The sequence below is a fragment of the Eupeodes corollae genome, chromosome 3 (genome assembly GCF_945859685.1).
Source record: "Eupeodes corollae chromosome 3, idEupCoro1.1, whole genome shotgun sequence".
NCBI classification, from domain to species: Eukaryota; Metazoa; Arthropoda; class Insecta; order Diptera; family Syrphidae; genus Eupeodes; species Eupeodes corollae.
In genome coordinates this window covers 105501329-105529118 of record NC_079149.1, presented here as the reverse complement: position 1 = coordinate 105529118, position 27790 = coordinate 105501329, and the positions used below count along the sequence as shown (strand labels likewise).

General features: G+C 33.1%; 1 protein-coding gene across 1 annotated transcript in view; it reads left to right on the top strand.

Moving 5' to 3' along the window:
• LOC129948984 (neural-cadherin) overlaps nucleotides 1-27790 on the top strand; it is a 943200-nt gene that overhangs the window by 898145 nt on the left and 17265 nt on the right. Inside the window, exons 16-19 of the mRNA XM_056060154.1 lie at nucleotides 1450-2773; nucleotides 4448-6749; nucleotides 6878-7048; nucleotides 21509-21750. Coding sequence (XP_055916129.1) covers nucleotides 1450-2773; nucleotides 4448-6749; nucleotides 6878-7048; nucleotides 21509-21750 — 4039 coding nt within the window. The remainder of the gene's footprint in view (nucleotides 1-1449; nucleotides 2774-4447; nucleotides 6750-6877; nucleotides 7049-21508; nucleotides 21751-27790) is intronic.

Genomic DNA, 27790 nt, shown 5'->3' with positions numbered 1-27790 from the left:
CTGGATTCAAGTATTTTCCTAGCAGAAATGCTTTTAAGATATTATAAGTTTAACTAAAAATGGTGAGTGGAAAACCTGCTGCCTACTGAAGGAACCAATAACTCAAGGTAAATTAGTCAATTTTAATTCAATGCTAAAATAATTAAATATTCGTTAAGTTGATAGCATAATAACTTTAAATTACAGCAGTTCATCAAGTATCACTCCCTTTCGATACTAGTAGTTGATTGAATAAAATATTTAAAATGTTGACAGGGTATAACATTTAAAAAATGAGTTAGCTTAGCAACAATGGATTTCAATGGCAAAAAAATTACTAGTTATTTTTCCAAAAAGCCATAGTCCTTGACGAACTTTCGAAGCAGTGAATTACCTTAGCCCCTATTACATGAAAAAGATACAGAATTTTAATGCGTGTTGTTTGAAACATTATCTCTTAATTCACATAGATATACACATTTTTCAAGGTTCAAGGTTAAACAGTGAATAATTATCATTTTGATTAATTTAGCAAAAAATGTTTAGGTTAAGGTCCACGAAAACAAATTAACAACAAAATATTATGTAGTTGCGTCTTCTTGTATTTACTTTGTAGTCTACATAATTTCCTTAATGGAAAACAAATTATACCTCCCTACTCTGCGGCGTCCTAAAAATGTCCTTTCAAATATTTAATAGAGGTTCGTTGCGGTTGATAGGTGCCTATATACGCACTTTAATAAACTTGGCGATGGCGACATATATAAAAACTCAAAAAGTGATAAAGATGCCTGGACAACAATTTTGTGTGGTTCCATCGTCAATAAATGAAAAACTTTGTCAACGACTACCTTCCCTATACCTTCTGTACGTTAAGCAAAAACACCTTCTTAAATTGTATCCTTATAACCACAACGCAACAATTTATCTTATACATCCAAGATACCTACTGACTGAAGTTCTTATTTACTATAAAAGGTTTAAAAAGAAAAAAAAAGGAAGAGCCATAAATGATTCGGTTTTCAATAATGGGATTATCCTCGAGGCGATGAATTTTTTGTTGCTTCACAGACAACAACTCTCCTTTGGGAAGCTTCAAGATAAGTTTGTTTCGTCGTCGTTGTCGTTGTACTGGACAGGACATCATGACATTCCCTTTTTTTACTGTCCCATTCCAAATGAATTACCCTTGCTTAACGGCTCTTTTTCTCTCTCCGAGTCAAATCTTAGGTAGTTGATGTTTTGGGTATATGTATGACCGTGTTTGGTTTCGACAGCCCACATATACACTCATCAGAGAAAGAGAGAGGGGCGTTCACTATTATCATGTTCTACTAAAGTTTATGCATGCCAGCATTTATATCTTTTGACCATACAGTTTGCAGGGATCCCAAAACACATATATATACGAGTTTATGTATGTATGTAAAAAACATTTTTAACATTATGTCCTTTCTTTTTTACTTGCAGCCCTTGGACCGTGATCAACCCAACGGAAGACCCCAGTGGAGATTTACAGTGTTCGCACAAGATGAAGGCGGTGAAGGCTTAGTTGGATATGCAGATGTGCAAGTTAATCTAAAGGACATCAACGACAATGCCCCAATATTTCCACAAGGAGTGTACTTTGGTAATGTCACAGAGAACGGTACAGCTGGTATGGTTGTTATGACAATGACAGCCGTCGATTATGACGATCCCAACGAGGGACTGAATGCAAAGCTTGTGTATTCGATTGAGAAGAATGTCATTGAGGAGGAGACCGGCTCGCCCATATTTGAAATCGAACCGGAAACGGGTGTTATCAAAACAGCTGTATGTTGTTTGGACAGAGAACGAACCCCAGACTATTCAATACAAGTGGTTGCTATGGATGGGGGTGGACTAAAGGGTACGGGAACAGCATCGATACGTGTGAAGGACATCAATGATATGCCGCCACAATTCACAAAGGACGAATGGTTTACAGAGGTAGATGAAACCGATGGCACCAGTTTGCCGGAAATGCCCATTCTAACGGTGACAGTGCACGATGAGGACGAGACAAATAAATTCCAGTACAAAGTGATTGATAACAGTGGTTATGGAGCGGACAAGTTTACAATGGTCCGGAACAACGACGGAACGGGCAGTTTGAAAATCGTTCAACCTCTCGACTATGAAGACCAATTGCAAAGCAATGGCTTCCGGTTTCGTATACAAGTCAACGACAAGGGCGAAGACAACGACAATGACAAATACCATGTTGCTTACTCATGGGTGGTTGTAAAACTACGTGACATCAATGACAATAAGCCGCACTTTGAACGTGCCAACATCGAGGTATCGGTGTATGAGGACACAAAAGTTGGCACAGAACTGGAGAAATTCAAGGCCACCGATCCGGATCAGGGTGGCAAGAGTAAAGTGTCATATTCAATTGATCGCTCTTCAGATCGACAAAGACAATTCTCAATAAATCAAAATGGTTCAGTGTCGATACAACGTTCGTTGGACCGTGAAGTGGTGCCACGGCATCAAGTTAAGATTCTAGCTATTGATGATGGTATTCCACCAAAAACCGCAACAGCAACTCTAACTGTGATTGTACAAGACATCAACGATAATGCTCCGAAATTCCTAAAGGACTATAGACCTGTACTACCGGAGCATGTGCCGCCACGTAAGGTTGTCGAAATATTGGCCACCGACGATGATGATCGTTCGAAGAGCAATGGACCACCATTCCAATTCCGATTGGACCCGGGAGCAGATGATATTATTCGGGCATCATTCAAGGTCGAACAGGATCAAAGTGAGTATGGGTAGAATAATGTTTTTTGTTTGAGATGATGGTTTCCAGTTCGAGAACCACAAGTTGTCTAAAATAAAAAACTGAAGCAAGCTTTGAAGAGAAGTCTACTTATCGTTTGAGATTTGTATATAGCAAGTTCATTGCGGTGCCTTGATGGAAAAAGTCCCTAATTTTCTGAGCTGTCTAATCTTAAGTCAAAAAAATTGGCTTTTGTCTCTCATTTCCTCAAAGTTTCTCTAAAATATGGAAGTTAAAGAAAAACCTCTTAATAGACTGAAGATTACAGTTCAAAGTAAGAAGTTTAACAATTTGGAAATAACGTTAAACACGGTAAATTTTAAGGTGTCTGACAACCATGACCAAAAAAAAAATGTATCAAAACATTAGTTTGTAAACAGTGGTACAATTTTTTAATCTCAGAATATAATTTTATAAAACAATCTAACTCAAAAACGGCAATGATAATTCAAAAAAAAATATAAATAAAGTCCTTGGATCCACTTCAGAAGCTTTCCATCCGAATCACGCAACTATCCCCTCTTTACAGTATTTTTTAATTCATTTGTTACCATGACCACACCACATTCCAAAGCTCAAGCTCAATCCGATCCTTGCACTTCTTGATGATGAATTTTCCATCATGAATTGAATTTATCAAAGATATGCCCCCTGGATGATGATGGTTAGTTTACGAGTGACAAAGTCCTCTTCAATTCAATGTCTGATGATGAATTTTTGGCATGCAAAATTTCTCTAGCTTAGCTTACGCTCTGCGTATATATTATGTGCAAGGACATTGTGTCAATTACAAGGACAATCTTCAATTCCAACGAAGAACAGAGGCACGATAGAGATGAATCTCACTCACCCATACCGATTCCCACACCAAAGGACGAATATAGCACTTTGTCGTAGTCAATTTTGCAAGGAACCAAATATTTGTATGTATGTATGCAGGACATGCCAAGAGCACAACCAAAAATTCTTCTCGCAACCATCATCATTCTCATCAGTGACTCTGTTTGAATTAAAATTTAATTACACTCTGATTTCCTGTGTCCTGTATCCTGTTGTGTTGTCTAAAGAATCCCCTACTACAAGAAGTGTGTAGTGTATAGCTCCTGTAGCTGCAGTGTATGGGTGCGTATGTATGTCTTTTAAACAAAAGCAATTCTCTGTTGCAACAGGAACAGGAATAGAAAGTGGATTTCTTAGTAGTTTTCCTTGAAGCACCGCAATGGTATACACACAAATATATACACCCATTTCTATTTCTACGACCGACCGACGACGACAATGACAACACCGACTACGACGTAGACGTAGAACAATGAGCAATCACTTCACTTCTTTGAAATCATTTGCCCGGTAAGTGAATAGAGCGTCAGCCATGAGCCAGAAGCCAACATCAAGATAAAAGACACGGAGATAGATAAAACTCATACAATATACCTCCTCCTATATATACGGGAGGAAGGAGGTAGTTGAACATTTTTAGTGCAATCTCAATTTGCAAATTGCTTGTGGCCAGTTTTTGAAGAACTGGGAACTGCTGGAAACTGGAATCATCTCAAAAGTGATTTCCCTTGTTCATTTCATAAACACTTTCTCTCTCTCTCTCTTTTTAACCAAACCATAAACCATTTTTTGTTTTGCTTTGCTTTTTTTAAACAGAGGGTGCAAACGGTGACGGTATGGCTGTAGTTTCATCATTGCGCTCCTTCGACCGTGAACAACAAAAGGAATACCTTATTCCCATTGTGATTAAGGACCATGGCAGTCCGGCCATGACTGGCACCAGCACACTGACAGTAGTCATTGGTGATGTGAACGATAACAAGATGCAGCCAGGCTCAAAGGACATTTTCGTCTATAACTACCAGGGACAATCGCCTGACACTCAAGTGGGACGTGTGTATGTTTATGATTTGGACGATTGGGATTTGCCCGACAAGAAATTCTACTGGGAAGCCCAGGAACATCCTCGTTTCAAGTTGGACGAAGACTCTGGCATGGTAACAATGCGAGCTGGTACTCGTGAGGGACGCTACCACCTTCGATTCAAGGTCTACGACAGGAAACACACCCAAACTGATGTTCCGGCCAATATAACAGTTACGGTGCGTGACATTCCCCATGAGGCAGTCATAAATTCGGGCTCAGTAAGGATATCTGGCATATCTGATGAGGACTTCATCCGTGTGTGGAATTACCGCACGCAGAGTTTGTCACGCAGCAAGTTGGACAGGTTCCGTGATAAGTTAGCTGACCTGCTCAATACGGACCGCGAGAATGTGGATATCTTCAGTGTGCAATTGAAGAGACGTCATCCGCCACTAACTGACGTGCGCTTCTCAGCCCACGGCTCACCTTACTACAAGCCCGTTCGACTAAACGGCATTGTGCTGATGCATCGAGAGGAAATCGAGAAGGATGTCGGCATCAACATCACGATGGTTGGAATTGACGAGTGTCTGTACGAGAATCAAATGTGTGAAGGCTCATGCACCAATACCCTGGACATCAGCACACTTCCCTACATGGTGAATGCGAATAAAACCTCCCTAGTGGGTGTTAGAGTGGACACCTTAGCTGAATGCACGTGTGGAGCGAGGAACTTCAGCAAGGGTGAGTCGTGCCGCAATACTCCATGCTACAATGGAGGTCGATGCATCGAGACACGTTACGGGCCGCATTGTTCCTGCCCGGCTGGCTATGCTGGACCCCGGTGTCAACAGACAACGAGAAGTTTCCGTGGCAATGGGTGGGCCTGGTATCCGCCATTGGAGATGTGCGATGAATCGCATCTGAGTCTGGAGTTCATCACTCGCAAACCGGATGGCCTGATTTTGTATAATGGGCCGATAGTGCCACCGGAACGAGATGAAATGCTGATATCGGATTTCGTTTCACTCGAGTTGGAACGTGGTTTCCCTCGGCTGCTTATTGACTTCGGTTCGGGCACTCTCGAATTGCGGGTTAAAACTAAAAAGACTCTCGACGATGGCGAATGGCATCGGGTGGATCTCTTCTGGGACACTGAGAACGTTCGCATGGTAGTGGACTATTGCAAATCGGCCGAGGTAACTGAGATGGAGGATGGCACACCACCGGAATTCGATGATATGTCGTGTCAGGCACGTGGCTTGATTCCACCATTCAGTGAGTACCTGAACGTGAATGCTCCTCTGCAAGTCGGAGGCTTGTATCGGGAGCAGTTCGACCAGTCACTGTATTTCTGGCGCTATGCACCCACAACAAAGGGTTTCGATGGATGCATTCGGAATGTAGTGCACAACAGCAAGCTGTACGATTTGGCTCATCCGGGTCTATCACGGAACAGTGTGGCGGGATGTCCCCAGACAGAAGAGGTTTGTGCCCAGAGCGAGCAAACGGCACGTTGTTGGGAGCACGGCAATTGTGTGGGCAGTCTAAGTGAGGCCCGGTGTCAGTGTCGTCCCGGTTGGACCGGACCCGCCTGCAACATTCCTACAATACCAACTACATTTAAACAGCAGAGTTACGTCAAGTATGCTTTGAGTTTCGAACCGGATCGCTACAGTACACAGATTCAGCTGAGATTCCGGACAAGGGAGCAACACGGTGAGCTCTTCCGTGTGAGTGACCAGCACAATCGGGAGTATGGCATCCTCGAAATCAAAGAGGCCCGCCTGCATTTCCGGTATAATTTGAATTCCCTGCGCACCGAGGAGCGGGACCTGTGGCTTAATGCCATAACCGTCGATGATGGACAGTGGCACGTGGTGCGTATAAATCGATATGGCTCGGCGGCAACTCTTGAACTGGATGGAGGTGAGGGTCGACGATACAACGAAACTTTTGTCTTCGAGGGACATCAATGGTTGCTTGTGGACAAGCAGGAAGGCGTGTATGCTGGTGGAAAGGCCGAATATACCGGTGTGAGGACATTCGAAGTATATGCGGATTACCAAAAGAGTTGCCTCGATGACATCAGGTAAGCTATAGACATTTGATATTGATTTTTATATATATGTAAGTACATAACTGCACTCTTGAATGTACCATTTTGTACAATTGAGTCTACACACACATATAACTAAAAACGGATGTTTTATTTGACAGATTGGAGGGCAAGCACCTGCCACTTCCACCGGCTATGAATGGCACTCAATGGGGTCAGGCAACAATGGCAAGGAACTTGGAGAAGAACTGTCCATCGAATAAGCCCTGCTCGAATGTTATCTGTCCGGATCCGTTCGAGTGTGTGGATTTATGGAACGAATACGAGTGCACGTGAGTACCTTTATTTTATTTTCAATCTTTTTCAGTTTAACTTTTGTTTGATTGTATTTTATTTTAACTTTTTATCCTGTCCTGTCAAAGGTGCGGGAGAAACTTTTTACTTCATTCATTTTCATTCCTTAAAAAAATCCTTTCTACTCCCTATCATCATGATGTTTTTCAAGAGTTAACCTTCTTTCAATCGCTAGAAAAATGTGCCACGGAATTCTTTCCTGCTTGTCCTGTCTTTTCTCTTTCACAAGAACTCAACACGAATTCGTGAGAAGTCGAGAAAGAGAGAAGTCTTGGGAAAATTGATGATGGCAAAGTTAAAAGTTCCCTGGTATTTCTAGTGATTTTAAGTTGTCCAAATCGTTAAGGAAAAACTATACCAGAACAAAAACCATCTATCTTCAATCACTTTTATACTCGTATAAAAAATATCTATTTTATTTTTAGTTTTAAATTTAACTTCTGTTTTTATTTGTAACTCTTTTCTTTTTCTTTATCTTTGAATATATACGTCCTTTTTTTCTAACTCTCTTCTTCTTCTTCTTCTACAACAAGAACGAACACAATGAAATGAAATTTTACAAACAAAATACAAAAATTTGTTGAATAAATATAAATAAAAGTTTTACCTTTAGGCACACACAGTAGATTTTAAATTTTAAAATAAATTAAAGCTTCGGTATCGTCGCTCGTCGTCGACGTCGTCGGTATCAGTGTTGGATGTGTTTATATTTGCCTCGAGGATGTCGGAAGTCCTTTACATCCATTTTCTGCATAAATTATATTCACACATATTTATATACAACATTCCTAGATATGTTTATACATCACTGTCATAATAATAATGTAGGTAATGTAAGAGATACAGATACAGAGATACACAACAAATATGGCGTGGATGATGTTTCCGCTATTTGGTTATCATTTTTGATGGCGTATCCCGATAAAACAATTAGTTTGCTTCACCTTTATGCAATCGAGGATGTGTTGTGTGTACACGTGTAGGCGTTCGTCGTAGGAGTTGTTGTTGTTGCTGTTATTTTTGTCGGTTTGGAATTTTTTTTTTGTTGATGTATCCTTTCACTTTGACGGCAGAACACAGCATCAACAAATCAATTTTCCTGGAAGGTTCTGGTTTCTGGTGTTGGAACATCGATACCTTTGCATGCGTGATGCTATATCCTTCTTTAAGGTATACACTTATATCAGGAGACTTTGGTTGGTGGTTATGTGATTAAATGTTAAATGCTAGGACTTTCCTCTGATGTTGTGGTGTCGATAGGATACGCAGGACACAGAGACACAATATCCCAGGCAAGATGAAATGTTGTTTGTCCTTTGCAAACATAAAACACAATATCAATACAAATTTGGTTGGTGATATGGCCCATTAGAATTCTGGCACGTTTTCACAGCTGGAAATTAGCTACTGTTTGATATTCGACTTTCGAATTGATGTAAATCAGTGTGTAATCTGGATACAGCTAGCTGGATGAAAAGTCCCAATGGTGGTTCTTTTATCGGCTTTATTTTGTATACCTAACATAGGATCTACAGATTTATAAACATTAAGACTTTCAAGAGGTCCTTGTGAAAATGTGTTTTGAATAAAGAATATATTTTTTTTTTAAGAAAAATTTATAGTAAAGGTCATTTGTCAAGGAAACTTCGAAGGATCAGGAAGCAAAGAACAAAACAAAAAAACTAGGTTTAGGTAAACATTGAGGTAATTATGTATACTAGTATAGATTCTAGGCCACGTGTGTTGCTGTAATCTTCACCCTGGTGGTATAAAGCACGTACACAAGTATATAACTTATACGTGTAGTATAGAAGTATATGGATGAAATATTAATTTACTTATGGTTGGGTTCGAGCTAAGGCTTAAGGTGGAGCTATTAGGATGTAATATTAATGACGAACTAAATTATAGATCGTAATAAATCTTCACCAATTCTTGATTTATTTCGTCAAAGTAGGACACATTGCAGACACTGAGAACGTGGTTCAATATTTGATTGATGTTGGGTCAAGAATTTAAGCTCCCTGAATTTATTGCTGGATTTTGGTATTTCAAAAAGATTGAATTTCGTGTTGCATCGAAAACAAGTAAAAAATAATACTTAAATGCAAAATCGATAATAAATGTAAATGCTGATTTTTTATACGGTCGAATTTGAAGTTAAGTATCAAATCCGAAATATACATGTCCTTCAAGTTTCTAAGGAATCAAATGCTTCTAAAGTATTTATACCTTTCAGACTAGTTTTTCTTAAGGCAGACCTTATTTAATTTCTTAATAAGAACACATTGGATATAAATTACTTTACTTTACATGTTTCCAATAGTTTTATAATTTCAAGAAATGACTTCATTAGTTTAATGAGTTTAAATTCTAAGGCAGTGAGATGATGTGGTATTTAATGGTAATTTCGAGAGGTTGAATGACAGGTGATTCCATTCACCGAAATCGTTAGATAAAATTGATAGCATCACGTCATTAATTATTATGTCACCACGTTTATACGAATGGTTATTAGGGACATTACAATATTAAATTGGCCATGAATGTCGTTTTGTGAAAGCAGCAATTTGAACTAACGTGATAGAAATTGGCTTCAAATTATGTTAACCATACAAACAGAATTATATTGGATAGTCTTACCAACTAACCAATATTAATTGTATTAAGTTTATGTTAATGTGTATTTTAGAACTAATTAGACATTATTTTAAACCAGAAAACAAATAAATAATAATTGAAAATTGGCGCCCGGGCAAAATACTTTAATTGATTTTTATCAAAACTGATCGGATCAGTTTTGATTATTAGCAAAATATCCTGACATCCAAAAGTGTGTAGTTTATATAAAAAATAGACCCAGAAATGAACAGAACTAGTAAATTATCAATTTCAACCATTTTAAGTTAAATGGCGCCCAAGTAAAAACAAAATATAGATAAGATTTAATTGAAATAAAATAAAATGAGGCTGGGATAAGATAACTGACACTGATAACTTCCCATCCTGTTCTGTCGATTTGTCTTGCTTAAAAGTTTGTAGGCTTTCATGTTCTGTTTAAAAAGTTGTCAGTTGAATTTATTTTTGCATCTGTTTTTGCTTACGAGATTTTTTGTCGAAAACCAATTTTTACCAAGTGTTTATTTCTTAAATAAACAAATACAAATTGTATGAATGAGAAACGTTAACATCTTCTATTATTCACGAGATATCGAGAACCGAAGATTAATTTTCACCAAACTTGTGTACTATTTTTTGTAGATATTATTTTTGAACAGACTGTTGGATTTTTATAAACAATTCACTGAATGTCAAAAAACAATATTTTCTGAGAGAAAAAATTAGTTAGAAACCAATATTTTAAATTTTTGAATAGATATTTGAGTCGGAAGTAAACTTTTACCAAGTTCTAGTATTGTTTTTTTTTTAGGTTTCTTATTTTTTGTAAAAAAAAACTGTTAATACGATTTTTCTCAGAAATGTATCGAGTATTGAAAACAATATTTGTTTTTATAAGATACAATTAATTTAGAACCAATATCTCAAAGTTTTGAAAAGATATTTAAGTCGAAAATCAATTTTTACTAACTTTTGTTATTTTGTGTGAAGATTTTTAATTTTTTTTTGTAAAAAAGCTGTCAATTTGCTTTTTCTCAAAATATTACTGAATGTTGTCAACAAAATTTTCTAAAGACACAATTTGTTTGAAGCCAATATCTCAAAGTTTTGAGAAGATATTTGAGTCGGAAATCAATTTTTACTAACTTTTATTTTTTGTAAAAAACCTTTCAATTCCATTTTCTCAATGTTTTTAAGAATGTTGAAAACAATATTTCTAATAAGACAAAATAAGTTTCAAGCCATAATCTTAAATTTTTGAAAAAATATTTGAGTTGAAAATCAATTGTTATAAAAAAAACCGTGAATTGGAATGTTTCCAAAAATATATTTGTCTGGTATCTCGTTAGAATATATAATATAAAATGTAATTCAAATCTCTAGCGTTATTGGTTCGTGAGATATTTAGGGTTATCCAAAATGTTCAATTTTTTTTAAATCGCTATGGTAAAAAAAACACCCACGCAATTTTTGAGAGTCCTTTCTGCATCTTTCGGCATTATTATCTGTAGAACCAAATTTATTTCAAGTCGATAAATCTACTGGTTCTTAAGCTATAGACGACGAAAATGCGTAACGAAAGTACAGACGAATTGACGTACAAACGTACATACTCGCAGATATTTCTCTAAACATTTTTTATTTCGACTCTAGGGACCTTAAAACTTCGAGAAATTTCAAAATTTTCAAGTCGACAAATCCGACCGATTACAATAACTTAATATAGGAAGTTAATAAAGATTTAACTGTGGCACTTTGTGAAGAACTAATATTTAGCAAAGTCGTGTCATTTGATGCTTCCATCAATAGTGTTTCTATTTTGTCGAATTTAAACATTTTGACGTCCGATTTGTCATTGATATCTCCATTCCTGTAAATATTTAGAAAAGTTCATTCTCCCAAAACATTCGTTTCCGACAAATTTTACTTAATCAATCTAATTGTTGAGCTAAAAATCCTCAATAAATAAAAAAACTCTCTGTAGGTCTAAAATGTACACAAAGCCCCCTAATGAAGGTGTTCCAAAGAAAAACACCAGCATTTTCAAAAAATCCAATGAATTCATACGTAAATATAATCTGAACCAAATGAAGAATGAATGAAATGAAAATTTAAAGGAAAAAAATATATAAACAAATAAGTCCTAAATTAATACTGACACTCGGTTTGTTATGCAAAACAAAAATAATAAAATAAAATTTACATGCGTTGCACACCCCGTACCATCACACAAAGTATACAATTTCAACTTCAACTTCAACATCACAACATCAACGTCACCAAACTGCTGGACCCAGTAGATGAAGCTATAGAAATGGTGTGTGATGTTCCGATGTGTTGTGTTGTGTCGTGGTGTGTTGTTTATTGACCCAATTATTATGCAAAAACCTTTTCGTCATTGGCTTTAACATTGTAATTGTTAATGAAAGTCAAAAACATCAGCAGAGGCGCCATGCAACAAGCACATGAAATGAAGATCAAATACAAAAAATATAAAAAAGAGAAACAAAAATTCAATTTTGTATAAATTGAACGTACAAAAGGGTACCTACTCGGACCTTTACTTTTTTTTTATTATTCACATCTCTCAATGAAAATTTAAATTAAATACACATTCAACCCTTTTTTTGGTAACTCTTTTTTGTTGTTGGTAAAACAGCAACGTCAGTTTCAAATAACGAGTTTAAGGGTGAATATTAAATAGGATGAAATGTAAATTAGCGTGTTTCATGCCCAAAATATAAAAAAATACCCACCATACATTTTGAGTTTTTCGTTATAAATTATCCTGAACTGTGAATACCTTGAAAATTGCCGCCGCCGTCCGGTTAATGTATACAACATTTCAGTGAATTTGGATCTACAAGTTAATTCAAAAAATAAAAAAAAAACAAACATCACTTTGAAAATGTACGTTGACAAAAAAGAAAATACGACGAAAATTGAATATCCTTTCGTAATTAAATGAACCAGAATAATAATAAACCATTTTTTGAATGTGTTTTAAGCCAATTTTTTTACTTTTTGACGGAAGTGTTAAAAAGATGCAAATGAGACAATTATGTCAAGTCAACATACGTGATGTCATAAATCACACAAAACAATTTCTTTTAACTTAAAGTCTGCTCGCAGTTTGTAAAATGTTTACAACTTTTTAAAATTCACAATGCAAAGAAAAATTATAAACTTGCAATTTTGTTACATTTATGACCGAACATTTTTATAATGTTAAAAATATAGAAAATCTCTTGCATTTAGTACGTTTGCTCTGATGTACACATTTCTTAATGAAGTCACAAGATCTTACAAACATTTCGTGCTACCTTAAGTCTATGTGCCTTTTCCTTAAAAATCAAGGTTTAGGCTTTTAAGGAGATTTCGTAACGTTTCTAATACACAGTTATGTGATCTCAATGAACATTAACAAAATTTTAATTATTGTCCTTGTGTGACGCACATAATTAAAATGTGTTGATAAGTCTTTTTTTTTCAATGTATTTAAGGTCAAACTTTATTGAATATTAATCAAATTCTATAAATTTTTAAAATTTTTTTAACAACTTTGTCACTAGACTAGATAATAGAAGTAGATAAAATAAGCTCAAAAATGTTAGTGCTTTTGTTACGGTTATGATACAGGATACTACATTAGACACCTAAAGTCTTAAAATGTGTTACAAGACTTTATACTTTTTCGTTCTATTTCAAAAGTGTGAAGTGTCAAAATTTTGTCGTAGATTTTGATACGATTTCAACTCAGACTCAATTCTTTTAAAGCAAATAAATCAAATTCAAGCATTGTGGTGGTATTGTCACAATTATGACACCAAAATAATTGGAATCAAAGAAGACGAAAAGGTTTGAAATAGACACAAATAATTATTACAAGTGTGACAAGATCTTACACAACAATGTCACAATTATGACACAAAAATAATTGGAATCAAAGAAGACGAAAAGGTTTGAAATAAATATAAAAAATTGTTACATGTGTCGAAAAATCTTACACAGTTTGTTGTCACTGCTCTGAGTTTTTAACATGATTTTTTTTTCAATGTTGGTTAAAATAAGGCAAGTTCTTTGTTATATTATAATACTGGGATAAATTTAAGCTAATAATGAGCTTTGTTAAGTCATAAATTTAATGTGAGGCACAGAAAAAAAAATAACAAATCTTAATGCTGGTCTCGTCTGGACCCAGTTACAACGCCAAAAGATATAACTTTATACTTAGCATCTACCAAGTATAAACCTTGTAGCTCATCCATTAGGTTTACTAAGATCAATAATAGCCTTGATTCGTCTTTTAAATAATAAATCCCACGAATTCTGGATTTAGTATTTTATTCTAGAATCTAGATCAAGAACTACTAACATTGATAAATATCACCCCCCCCCCCCTCTGCCTTGGACATTTTTCTTGACTTAAGTAATCAACTTACTGAACGCAGTAATTCCTTTGATTGCTTATTTAAATTTGATTATTTCAAAAGAGCTTATTTCCAGTTATTGCCTGAAGATTTAACCATTTCTGGAATTGCTGATTATTTTCTAATATTGACGAAGCAATTTTAAATTTGTATAAGATCCTTAATAATTGTTGAGAAAAAAATGTACCCTTAAAAAAATTAAGAAATACAAACTTTAGCTACCCTTGGTACACGAAAAACCAACTTTCGAGAGTCATTCGTCAATAGCCTTGAAATAGTTTTAATAATCTTCACTCCTTTTCGCAAGCTAGCTGTAGTTACATCCCTGTGCCACAGGCTATGGCTCTTAATCATTTATCCGTATAGAATGATGACTGCTCAGCCGGTCTCTATGGTATTCTCTCGATAGTTATAACAATGTGTAGAAATGCTTAAGTTCAACCCCTAACGTTCTTATTTAAACTTTCTCAAGAAGAAAAAGGTTATAAAACTGACCGTGAATACACTGACTTTTCTAAAGCTGTTGACTAACTTAGCAACGGAATTATTTTAGATAAATTTAAAGCTCTTGGTTTCCCACCAATTTTCTTAGCTTAGATCAAATCATACGTTGAAAACAGATCCTATGAGGAAAAATTTAGAAATTGTCATTCTGAACTTTTTTTTTGCTCAATCTGGTGTTCCCCAGGGAAGCCATCTCGGCCATTTTCTGTTTATCGTGTTTATTAACGACTAATCGTCATGTCTACGCTCAAGTGAAGTTCTAATTTTTACTGATGACATGAAGATTTTTAAGATAATAAAGTCCACCCTTGATCGTATCCTTTTACAAGCCGACATTAATAATTTCACATTTTGGTGTGGGAAAAATAGCCTTGCCCAACTACTAAAAATTCCAGACGATAAGTTTCACTTAAAAACGAATTGGTAGTGTATTTGACTATTATCGCGTCTCCACATTTAAAGACTTAGGTGTTCATTTCTGTCCCAACTTAGAATTTACACATCACATTAATTTAACTGTCAATAAGGCAAGTTTAACGCTTGGTTTAATAAAACGCTGGGCAAAGAAGTCTTTCTTTGAACAATTGCCATGTTCACCCTCGTCTTGTATTTGTTTCGCAGGTGTGGACTCCCTGTTACGAAATTCATAGAAAAGTTAATTTCATTCGCTTTTCCCTAAAGGATCTTTGTTGGGATGATCCTCAGAATTTGCCTCCTTATGAACATCGTATCCTGCTTCTTCAAATGCAATCGTTTCATCAAAGGCGTGTTAATAATAACTTAATATTTCTTCAGCAACTCATTGATGTTGAAATTGATGTCCCTAACTGTAGTTTGAAGCTTGCGATAAGTTAACTAATGTCTGAGAATTCTTAAATGTCAAAAAGATGATAACAATTGTGGTCTTAAAAGATTTTACATGTTAGTCAATTTTGTGACGATTATGACACTTAAAACGTTACATCATACATTTTATTGACATACATTGTTTCCATGTATTTTTTCTCTTTTCTATTTTTAATTAAAAAATGCAACATCTGCGATAGCTTCAAACCAACCAATCATCATAAAGCACTTCCGTCGTCACATGACAAAGACACAATATATCGTATGTTCGTCATTTTCCTCTCCTATTTTTTGATGAAACCCTTGGAAAAAAAAACTAAAACACAAACCAAAATATCCTCAATAGTTACACATGTTGTTATGTCCTTTAACACTTATAGATTCGTATGTACATAAAATCACTAGAGGAAAAAATAGATTGCCAATGCCAATAGCAAAGTGTCAGCTCTTTGTGTAGCTTAATGCAATTTGACACTCAACAAACGACTATATAGGTCCTGAAAACATTCAATGAATCTTTTTCTCCCTCTCTCTCTGAATAAACCTTATATAAGGCCTCAAAACAGAATGCCACTTTTGGTCCAGCATCATTTATGTATAAACGTAAAGTATGTATGTCCCATAGACATTTTTTGTGTGTGTGGGTAGAATTCTTCTAATTTTCTTCACACAGAATGTCAAAATAAAGGACTAAATTTGAAACGTGAATTCCTTATAGAACAAAAAACAAATCCTATCTGCTGAATTTGTACTTTTTCCCTGACTTTCTATAACAATGAATAGAAAAAAAAACACATCTAAACACAAAAAGGATATCGCGTACTGTATACCTGTGTGATGATACCACCAACAAACGCAAGTCAAAGCAAGAAGAATGTCCTACTAATGGGGGATCCTTTAGTATCCTAAAGTCAGGTTTTTGCTGTTTTTCATTCAGCCGGAGGGTAATACGTATTGTGCGACACACAAAATGAGCAAGTGTACGAGTACAAACAAAAAAATACCCTAGAGAAGATATAGACAAAAAAAAGACATCCTTTTTCTGTGTTACATTACGTTGTCACTTGTTTGTATAGAGTAGGCGGTAGGGTTTAGGGTGTAGATGGTAGGGTAGGTTCTTCGGGTACCTACTTCACTCATTATTGTATAATGGTTGGCACTTAAACAAGGATAATGGACAAACAATGGCATCCAGGAAAGAAAGGCTAAAAATGAATGCTTCTGCTTTTTGCTCCTTTCGATAAAGAAAGAAATGAGATGAGACCTCGATTACATTTTTCATCAACTCAACTTAGCTCAACTTAACTCACAGTTTGCACACAGTCTGATCTTTGAAAAAGTTAAGTGGATCATACAAAACATTTAATGGGTAGAGTAGACAGAAAAGAAGACTACAACAGCAGATGCGTTAGGGGAGTAATAAAAATTTGAACAAAGATTTAACTGTTTAGATTATAATGTAGGCGTGGATATAGGATGTTAGGCTTTTGTGCACATAAGTAGGTCCCACTGCGAACTGAAAGCGAACAATGATGTAATGTGGGTAATTTTAAGGGAATCATATAGAAAAAATTAATTCAGGGTAACAGCTTAATCCAAAAGTCGTAGGAAGATATGGATTTTAGTATTTGATATTTTCTTGAGTGCTTTACTTCATTACTGCATTTTAATTAACAATTTTTAATAATTGATTCAAAACCAATTCGATCTAAGTATGTTTAAAAAAAATATGAATAATACTTGGATTTTAAATTCCAAATTGTATTCCACACAACATCCTCATAAAGATTTAAGGATTGGGCTGTGTTTGATAAATGAAAAGACTTGGTGTACAATTTTTTGTTTTCGAAAGTATTTACTTCGGATAAAACTGGTTAAGAAGTTTCTCAAAACATCAGCGAAGTAAGTTTTTGTTTTAATTTCAAAAACGTTAAAGCTTGTGCTACACCGTTGAGCATGATCTCAATTTCTTCCATTTTCATTTTAAAGTCTCCATTTCTCTATTTTAGTTTCATAGATGGGTTTAAGGTTGTTAGTTTTTTCAAAGAAAATTTTATATTTTTTTCCTTTTAAGCAAGTGACTTTTCTAGAATTCAATCATGAATTAACTTACAAAATTCGAAGAACCAATCGAACAAACGTTGATTGCAGGATTCAAAAAGGAGAAACTTTGTGTATTTTTATACAATGCTTTATCCAAGAACAATATTTGTACACAAAAACTTGAATTTCATAAAAGATGAAACATTTTTCAATCTTTCTGAGAATATAAAATGAACTACATGGCATCAATTAATATCCTGAATTGTTTTAAATTAATTTTCTAAAATTCTGAATTTTGTATTTCGAAAATTTTGACTTTTTGGAAAAAATATCAAATAAATTAAATTATGACAACAAATATGAAAGTTGTTCGGCATAATGAAAACTTTAAACAAAAAAAGTAAAATTCATGACAAGAAAATTTGAAAGTAAAATTCTTAATCAATTGTCAGGATTGCTTTTTAATGCTCTCAGCTTATAAAATTTTGTTTACCCGTGGCGTGATGGTTAATGCGTTGGACTGTCATGTCAGAGGCCTTGGGTTCAAACCCTGCATGTGCCATCTGAAGTTTTTTTTCACTGGTACCGTCTTTTGTGGGAACTGACAAATTCTACAAGAGGAGTTCTTGGCATGAAAAGTGCTTTCTTCAATTAATGCGTTCTTCGTCGGCTTTAAATGTAGGTCCCCTTCATTCCTGGAAATATTACTTGCAGAATAGACAGGAATAGTTAAGAGCTGTAAGTCACTAGACGAAAGAAGGAGTTAGTGGATGTGCGTATTTTGAAATTAAGTCTTTCATTCCGCCTTCTCAATCATTGTAACGTGTTCCAGGCAGAACTATTGGCGATAAAAGAAGTCTTGTCCTGGCTTAAAGAAAACATGATATCAACAACTGATATCCCTTTTTTATCAGTTAATCAGGCCGCTATAAAATCTCTGGACTCTGTCTCTACAAACTCTATAACATTCCATAACTGTCGATAATCTCTAATGGAGATGGTACAGCAGTTTAATATTCACCTTTGCTAGGTACCAGGCCAAAGAGACATTCCAAGTTACAGTAAGGCAGATGAACTCGCCAAAAACAGTACAGTTCAGCCCATACTACCAAGTTTTTCATGCACTGGCATACCAATCGCTAGTTGTAAATGGTTGACGCTATGAAAAAGTCAGACACAGGTCACGAAAAACATCTGGCCAACACTAGGTTTAAAGCTTTCAAGGTGCTGGCTATCTCTAAGCAGATCGCATATTAGCTCGATAATAGGTGTCTTAACCAGACACTATCTAATAGGAAAGCACGCCATGCGTTTAGGCGTGCGTCTGCAAGTTACTTTTGCAGAAGTTGTATGGACGAGGAAGAGGATTAAACAGTTCTTCACCATCTCTGTTCATGCTCAGCTCTGTCTCAAAAAGGCAAGAATTACCTAGAAGAATTCTTCTTTAACGATCTAAATCATATCAGCCTCTCCCGTTTCGTAAGAGACTCAAACTGGTTCCATTGAGCTTAGGAGAAAGCCTCAAGATTCATGTGGCATTAAGTTTTCCATCATGGACAACCACTTTAACCTAACCTTAGTCACTCGGCCCTGGTTCTCTTTGGACTGTTGCGTCAACCAATTTATTTATTTTAGCTTTCAAAAATAAACTTCTTAAAAAATAGAGTTCAGTTTTTCTTCTAGTATAAATACATATCGAGGTCTTTCTGAAAATTATTTTAAGTACCAAATTATATTGTATAATAAGCTCTTAGTCAGTATTGGAAATTATTTATTTTTCATAAGCTTAGATCAAGGCTTCATAGGTTAATAGGAAATTTCAATAATTAATTTTCTCTTTAATTGAAAATGTAACTTACCATAAAATTGAAGAAAGGGCTCGATACATTCTTTTGAAGGTTCGATTTTCTGTTAAAATCTTAACATGAAAAAACTTACTCAAAAACCATGCCAACGAGTAACGAAAGTCTTAAAATTAACACACGGAAAGTGAAATAAAGTGAACTAAACCTTCTTCTTCCATTCGATCAAAATGGTTGTTGAATATAAATGACTTTCCTCTTTTTGGAAGCAACCTAAATTCTCAACCTTTTCAAAAACTTTCGAATTTGAAATTTATTATAAGGTGTTAGAGTTTCAAAAATACTTCTTTTTAAAGGAAAATAAGTCAAAAAACGAGAGTAGATTCAAATGTCTCCTTTAACTCTTTTCTTTAAATTTCTTATATAAGTTAACCCAATTTAAAACCAAAAACAAACCAAGTAAATGATGTTAGGATTTGGGAATTAAGTTATTAAAAATCTTAATTATAACCAAAATAGCACACTTTAAAAAAAAAGTTAGAACATTTTTAACCCTCAGCATAACAATGTCCTCAATTATCCAACACATACTGAGTCCTTGATTAAATACATGATTATAATGAAAGTGGACATAGGGGACCTAACCTTAAAAAAAGTCAATCCTCAAGTTTTTAGTGTGTCCTTTACAAAACCCAACATTACACAATATGAGATTTCTTGGGATTTGTAATCCTCATATTTAAGTCAAATGTTTAGATGGAAAAGGGTTAACCGGTTTAATTAAAACATACCCATGCATACAAATATGACTCAAGTATTAAGAGATCTATACATAATGTTGGTAGTTTTTAACTTTTAACAAAAGTCTTAATCTATTTTTAATCGTTTTAATTTTGTTTTCAATTTTTCCAATGAATATATACAAGCAAATCTTTTGTATAGCTTAGAGATAGAAAATACGTTGTAAATGTGGTATTTAGGTATAAATACAATCAATTAGTTTTTGGGGCTTATTTAAATTCTATTCTAGTCAAGATCTGAATAAAACACAAGGACCTAGCATAATTTTCACTGAAAACCAATTTATTTGTATGTGCTACTGTATGAGGTCAAACTAGCAAAACGTTTAAAACCTAATTTCCTTTAAAAGCTAGGCCCATTTAAACAATAGCATAATACAATAACAATTAAATTTAAATAAATCACCAACCAAAAAGTAGGATACTACACACACTCATTCAAAAACATATTTACATATGTCTACCTTTGTCCAGAAAATTCGAAATATTAGAAAGGTATTTCAATTTGTCAAAAGGGAAAGAAAAAAACAAGGAAGAAACATTTATTCCAACCCCAGATATCCAAGAAAACTAATTTTCATCCTAATGTTTATTCATGCAAATGCAATTTCTAATTATTCGGTATACCTATACAATTATATAACAAATAAAACTACACATATAAATAAAATAAAGCTACTATTTGTATAGTAAACTAAATTAAAGAACCAACTTTCAGAAACCAATTAAAGGCATATCTTCTTAAATATTCTACAAACCTATAAAATATATATACACGTATGTCTGTATATAACAAAATGAACACAGTTTTACGCACTATTTCAAAGGATATTATATTTATTTATTTATATACTCTTTAACAAAAACATATACAAATATACCTATACATGAATTCCTTATACCTGGAAAATATAGAATAGAATTTAATTAAACGAAAATATACATATACAACTTTAACTTTTCTATCAAGATCTATAAATTATACACAATAACATAAAACAAAATATATACCTACTTATAAATAAATTTACATCTTCTTAAATAATAAAATTGGCCAAAGACAAGCATATTCATTAATTCACGACTTTATTATCCTCTTTTGACCATTTTAAATCCTCTTGTTTCAAAATAGAATAATATCTTCTTTATACATACAAACAATCCCAAATAAGGTTATGTTCTGTTTTCATTCCCGAATAATTTTATTCATCTTGTTTGCATGTGTTCAGTTCATCCTTTACTTTAATAAAAAAAAATATAAATAATAAATACAAATATTTACATCTTATTATAAATATAAACAATATACAAAAATAAATCCTTTGAATGTAAAAAAAATATCCTTTTGAAAAAAAAAATCACTTCATAATATCATATATGTATGTAAAAAATAGTTGCGGAGAAGGACGAGTGATGTCGCCAGATGCTAAAGGTTGTATGGATCGTAACGAATGTTTGGATCTTCCTTGCTTGAACGGTGCCACTTGCATTAATTTGGAACCAAGATTACGCTATCGTTGTATATGTCCCGATGGATATTGGGGTGAAAATTGTGAACTAGTTCAAGAAGGCCAAACGTTAAAGCTAAGCATGGGTGCTTTAGCAGCAATCCTTGTCTGCTTATTAATTATACTAAGTGAGCAAATAATGTTTAAACCTAAAAAAAAAAAAAATATTGAAATGCGGCGACGCTCCTTGGGGATTAAATATTTTTCTTTTTTGTTTTTTTTTTTTAATTCTAGAAAACTTTTCTCTACCATATACTCGTATAGTGAATTAATGTTTTTTTTTTTTTGTTTTTGAATATCATTACCTTTTTTTTAATGTCTGCTTGAAAGTTATGCTCATTAGTGTTTTTTGACGTTCACTGATAGAGTGACATTCACTTTGTTGTTTGTATGTTTTGGAAAGTTTTTGAAGAATAAAACAAAAACGACTTTTGACTTAAAATAAAATATTGAAGATTATATGGCTTTTCTTTTAATTTTTAGGCCTAATTCCTTTTAAAAAAAGGAGAGTCTAATACCATGTGTTCATTTTCCAATTTATTGGGTCAATTTAAATACTTCTGAAAACGTGTAAAGATATTCCTAATGCTTCCAAAGTGCTGAAACGAACTTGGCGTACATTTCGTGAAGATGCCAAAAAATAAGAAAAAATTACTCAAGTCTTAAATTTCTGTTACTTAAGTTAAAAAATAATGTAATACAACTTTTTAACTTTTTAATTTTTTGAAAAACTTATCTAAGATGATGTAAATAAATCGAAATAAAAATTGTAAATATTCTAAAAACTCTAAAATCTTATCTTCAAAAATTTATTTGACTTTCTAATTCCTTCTTCGATATACAGAACAAAAAATCGTTCTCGGACCCACACCATAGTCGATTCTTTCGAAAATTCATATAAATATTTATAACTTTTTAAATTGACTTAAAATTTTTCAAATATACTTGCGATAGTCTGTTCATTATTTTTGTAAGTAATTTGAGGAGCAATATTTCGAGGAAATGTGTAATTCCCAACCAAACAAAAATAGTTTATTTACTTTTATTTGAAAGCATGTTGGTTAAAGCTTAGGACTGTCATGCCAGAGGCCTTGGGTTAAATCCCTACATGTGCCACCTTAAGTTTTTGTCACAGGTACTGCCTCTGGTGAGGAATTGAAAAATCTTCCAAGAGTTAGTCTTGTCATAAAAAGTGCTTTCTCAAATTAGTAGTTCGGATTTGACACAAAAACTGTAGGTCCACTCCATTGGTTCGACCACAACAACAGTTGAAACCAAATGCTGTTCCTTAATGGTTTCTGAAAAATTAAATACACCATTCTTCAAAAATATTGTCAATATCGCTTTTGTCAAGTCAAATTCAAATCCATAACATACAAGCCCCCATTTTGCTATAATAAACATCACACCTTTTCTGAATGTACATTTTTTTTTCAAATAAACGTTAATTGTTAATAATAAATTTAGATGTTCCCTGTTTTGCATGCTTTCAGCAATAATTCAAACATAAAATTCATTTATATGTATAAATTCTTAAAAATCATAAATGTTTAGCAAACATCTCAAAATAATATTAGTTATTTATTTGTCTTCTTATATTTTTATATCTCCAATTCTCTATCATGTTCATTTTTCGTAAATGTATAATCTTTCATTATTCTAAAAAAAGCCAATTTAAAAATTAAAAAAAAAACTATAAGCTAGATAAAATAAATATATCAAAATATAAGTTATATATAGGAAACTTATATCGAAAAAAAAATAAGTAAAAAGGATAAAATTAAAAAAAGGTACGTACAAAATATTATCAGCAACAAAACAAAATAAAACTACTTTAGGTGTATTTTTGTAATCCTGGTCAGACAAAGCAATCGAAATGTCGAAGTGTTATTTTCGATTATTTTGTTTTGTATTATAGTCAAAAGTATTGAAAAAGGCCCCTTTTTTCAAAACAGAAAAACCTGAAACTTGATGACGATATAAAATACAGTCTCGCCATCGATATGTGTTTTTTTCTACGAGTGTGTATTTTGAAGAAAAAAGAACGTCGTTGAACAATTGAATAGGAATTGTCCTTTGAAAAGGACAATAAAATATAATATAAGGAAAAATATCAAACACAAAAATCTGGTCTACATTATTTCCAAAAAAAGTATATTTATGGTCAAAAAAATCTTGTCTCTGTGCGCTTCCACACCAATTCTTTTGTTCGTTTTAATTGAAAATTATTTTATAATTTTTTGTGTTTTCTTTTTTTTAATCTAAACTAAACATTTTTACTTTTAACGTTTCTTTTTTTATGATTTTCCTTTTGTTTTCTGCTGATCCTTAATTCTTTTTTTTTAATAAAAGTTCGTTCTTGATTTTCCCATTGTTGAAAATCACAGCTTTTTTCTGTCTTTTCTGTCCCCTCTATTTTTAACTACTTTTGTCTTCTTATATACAAACTTTCTACATGTAAAATATATACAAAACCTTTTCTCTCTATATGATTTTTCATGTCATTTTCTTCGTTAAAGAATTCATACAGAAAAAAAAAATTGAGAAAAAATGTCTTACTCCTTTTCCTTGAAAAAAATAAACAGGGTGTCCAAGTTAGAGTAGAAAGATTGTTATTTTTTTAATGGTGTATCACCGAACTCAAATTGAATCATTGTTTGTGATAAGAATTATTTTCTTTACAAAACCAAAAACAAATAAAGTTGTTTTCAAAAATTAGAAGAAATTAATACTTAGTTTCGACATGAATGGTGAATTCTTACCATTTTTGGTAATCTGAGTTCCATCATTTCTAGAACTTTTAAATATAAAATCCTTCAAATTGTATAAAATATATAAAAAAATGTTTCTTGTGTTCTTTAATCCGTAACTTTTCGTTTTTATCCTCTTTAATTCTTAACTTAACCTTTTGACCAAGTTTAAGACCAAATTACTTGTGTTCTTGTGTGTTTCACAAAAAAGGAAATCTTAGAAATTTTCAAAAAAATAAAATCTATGTTTAGTCAAAGAATTCCTTTAAATTCATTAACACTTTTTTAAGTCGCTGAAAGTGTTCAAGTTTTATTAATTTTTTTCTTTTTATTAAAATGTTTAATTATTTTTGTTGAATTCACAAATTATTTTCATAAGCACTAAGAAAATTGCAACTCTTTTGAAAAAAGATGATTTAAATGACTTCTTCTAATTTTTGTAAAATTGCATACATTTCTTAAAAACTAGAAGTCCAACCAAAATTTCATACAGCAATTATTTTTAAAAAATCGGAAGGAATGCTTTTAATAGATCATAATTACTTATTCTGAATAAGAAATCTTCCTACGAAACATTAAATTTCTTTCCTAAAAAGCGAAATAACTTCTTAAAAATGTTAACCTAAAATTTGGACACCCTGTATAATGGAACAAAATGTAAATTGAACCTCTAGAAACTTATAAAATCAAATCAAACAAATAGAACAAACAAACAAAAAAAAATAATCCGAAAAAATAGAAAAAGAACAAACAAAAACAAAAATCTATGATACCCTCAATATTCAAACAATTTAGATGTCCTGCTGGTTACAAAATTTCTGGCAGCCAATGCATAAACGATAACGAATGCTTACTGTTTCCTTGTCGCAACGGTGGCAGATGTCGTGATCATAGTCCTCCAAAAAAATACGAATGCTTATGTCCGATGGGCTTCACCGGAATGCATTGTGAATTGGAACTCCTGGCATCTGGAGTATTGACACCATCCCGTGATTTTATAATAGCACTTGTTTTATGCTCCAGTACTTTAATACGTGAGTATTATGGATTAAATAATTGTTTTCTTTAAGTATTTTTTAGTTTTTTTTGTTAAATTTTAGTTAAAGTTTTTAATACTTTTTGAAAATATTTTGTTTGGTGTGCGAGAGTTTTCCCATTAATTTTTTTTTGTTTAAAAATTTTAATATTTGAGTAATCATAACAACGTAAAAAATATAATGTTTAATTTAAAGCAGGTAAGTAGTAATAAGATTTTCAATTTCAATTTTTAAGAAAAATATACACATTTTCTCAATAACTTTTTAAATAATTTACGGTAAGTACAAAATTTAAATATTTATTCTAAAAATTTAAAATACATTCGTGTCAAGTACAGAGATTTATTCTTTAGCCGTACTACGCGAATGTGGAATTCTTTACTCCACTCTTTATTTCCCAGTTATTGAAATATTCAGGAATTAAAAACCAATGTGCACCGATATTTAATTTTGAACCTACTCTTCCTTTACGAATGCTCATACTGTGTTTCTTCAAAATAAGGATTATAATGTCCCCTGCAGCGTATTCTTATTATAAAGAGAAATAATGTTTTCAGCGAAAAGCATTTTCAACTTTTCGAAACCTCGTTAAATTTGTAATACTCGCCCTTCTGGGAATTGCCATCAGTCCACCTTTAAACTCAACCGCAGCCGTACTATCAAGTACAGAGATTCATTTTTTAACCGCACTACGCGAATGTGGAACGCCTTGCTATACACTTTCTTTCCCTGCCAGTGCAATATTTAAGAATTCAAAATCAATGAACATTGGTACTCCCTTTCCAACCCCTTCCTCTTTTCCAAGTACTTACAGACACAGCTTTGGTATGCTAAAAGTTCAATAAACTTTTAAACAACCAACACATTTAATTATTCTTGTCTAAAATTGCTGAGACCGTTCTATATGTAAGAAAGTTTCAATGACTGTAATTTCGTAGCTTAGTTACAGCCCAAAAGTTGTATAGATACTTTAGGTCAAGGCCTACTTGTAAACTAAGAATATTTATAAGAGAAACATAAGCCTTGGACTGGCCTTAGAAATTGTCAAGCTTCAAAAAATTGTTCAACTCTCTCCAATCTTTCAACTTTAAAGCTTTATTTTCGAATTGCTTAACTTTGCAAAGTGTTACAGGCCTATCACGAATTGCATCGTAATCGTAACCTTTTACGAATTCCGAAAAACCGTATTGTCAAATCCGTTCGTAATGCAAAATTGTATGAGATTTTTCACTACGAACGTATTTGGCAATAGTTTCTTTCGGGGTTCGTAAAAGTTTCCGATTACGATGGAATTCGTGATACGTCTGATAGAATTTATCACAGTTTAGGATGTGTCAAAATTAAGGAGGAACATTTAAAACCTCAATCTCGCGTTGAGGTTGGTAACTATTTCAAGTCGTGTGATATGAAATTCGTACAGGCTTATTCAAAATATACCTATGATAAAAAATTAGGTCCGGAAAATTTCTCAAAGAGAGCAATGTAAGGCTTTTATTAAGATTCTTAAGATTGCCACTATACATAAGTGTTCAATCAGTAAAAACTCTTCTTCAAAGAGAAGTTGAAAATTCCTTCATTTTTGAACTTTAATTCTTTGTTTGTTTTTTTAAGTTAACATCACCAAAATCTCTAAAGTCGAGAAGAAAGAAATTTAATTTTTCCATAATTTTGCTTTAAAATAAAAGGTTTCATTTTGATGACTAATACTTTTTGAGCTGAAATTTTTTGCACATTTTCGAAGTCAAACCCTAAGAACTCTTAAAATGTGTACTTTATTATATAAAAGAGCATTTTATCTGACAACCAACGAAACTATACAAATTTTGCAAATGAAAAAAATGTTTGACTGTGATTCATTTTCGCAAACTGGGGCACATTTTTTTAATTAATAACTCTAAACTTCTTTATTTAAGGTCACTTAAAAGATATTCGTCTTTACCATTTACCCATTTACCAATGCTCAACGTCGCTTCAAAACCTCAAATTGCTAGTATTTGAAATTCATTAAACCGTAGCCTTGGTGGCTTATATCGTTTTTCAGGTGTATTTTCTTCCCTTGCAATTAAATAAAAACCCTTAACTGCTCTTTTAAAATATTATGTTTTCAACATTAAAATAAAAACTCTTGTTGGAATACCCTATATTAGATTTGAGTTTTGGTATGAAGTGCATTATTATGTAATTACTTAACTTTACAACCACCAAAAGTCAAAAGCAATTATCACTCTTTTTCTTAGATTTTCCTAAGTTGGACCTATTTTTTTAACGAGGTCTTTTATAACCCACTTTGGTTAGAAGTTTTTGAATACAATTTTTTTTCCATTGAGATTGAGATGGGATCACAATTTTCAAAATCTCTTACATACATTTCATTATCTTTA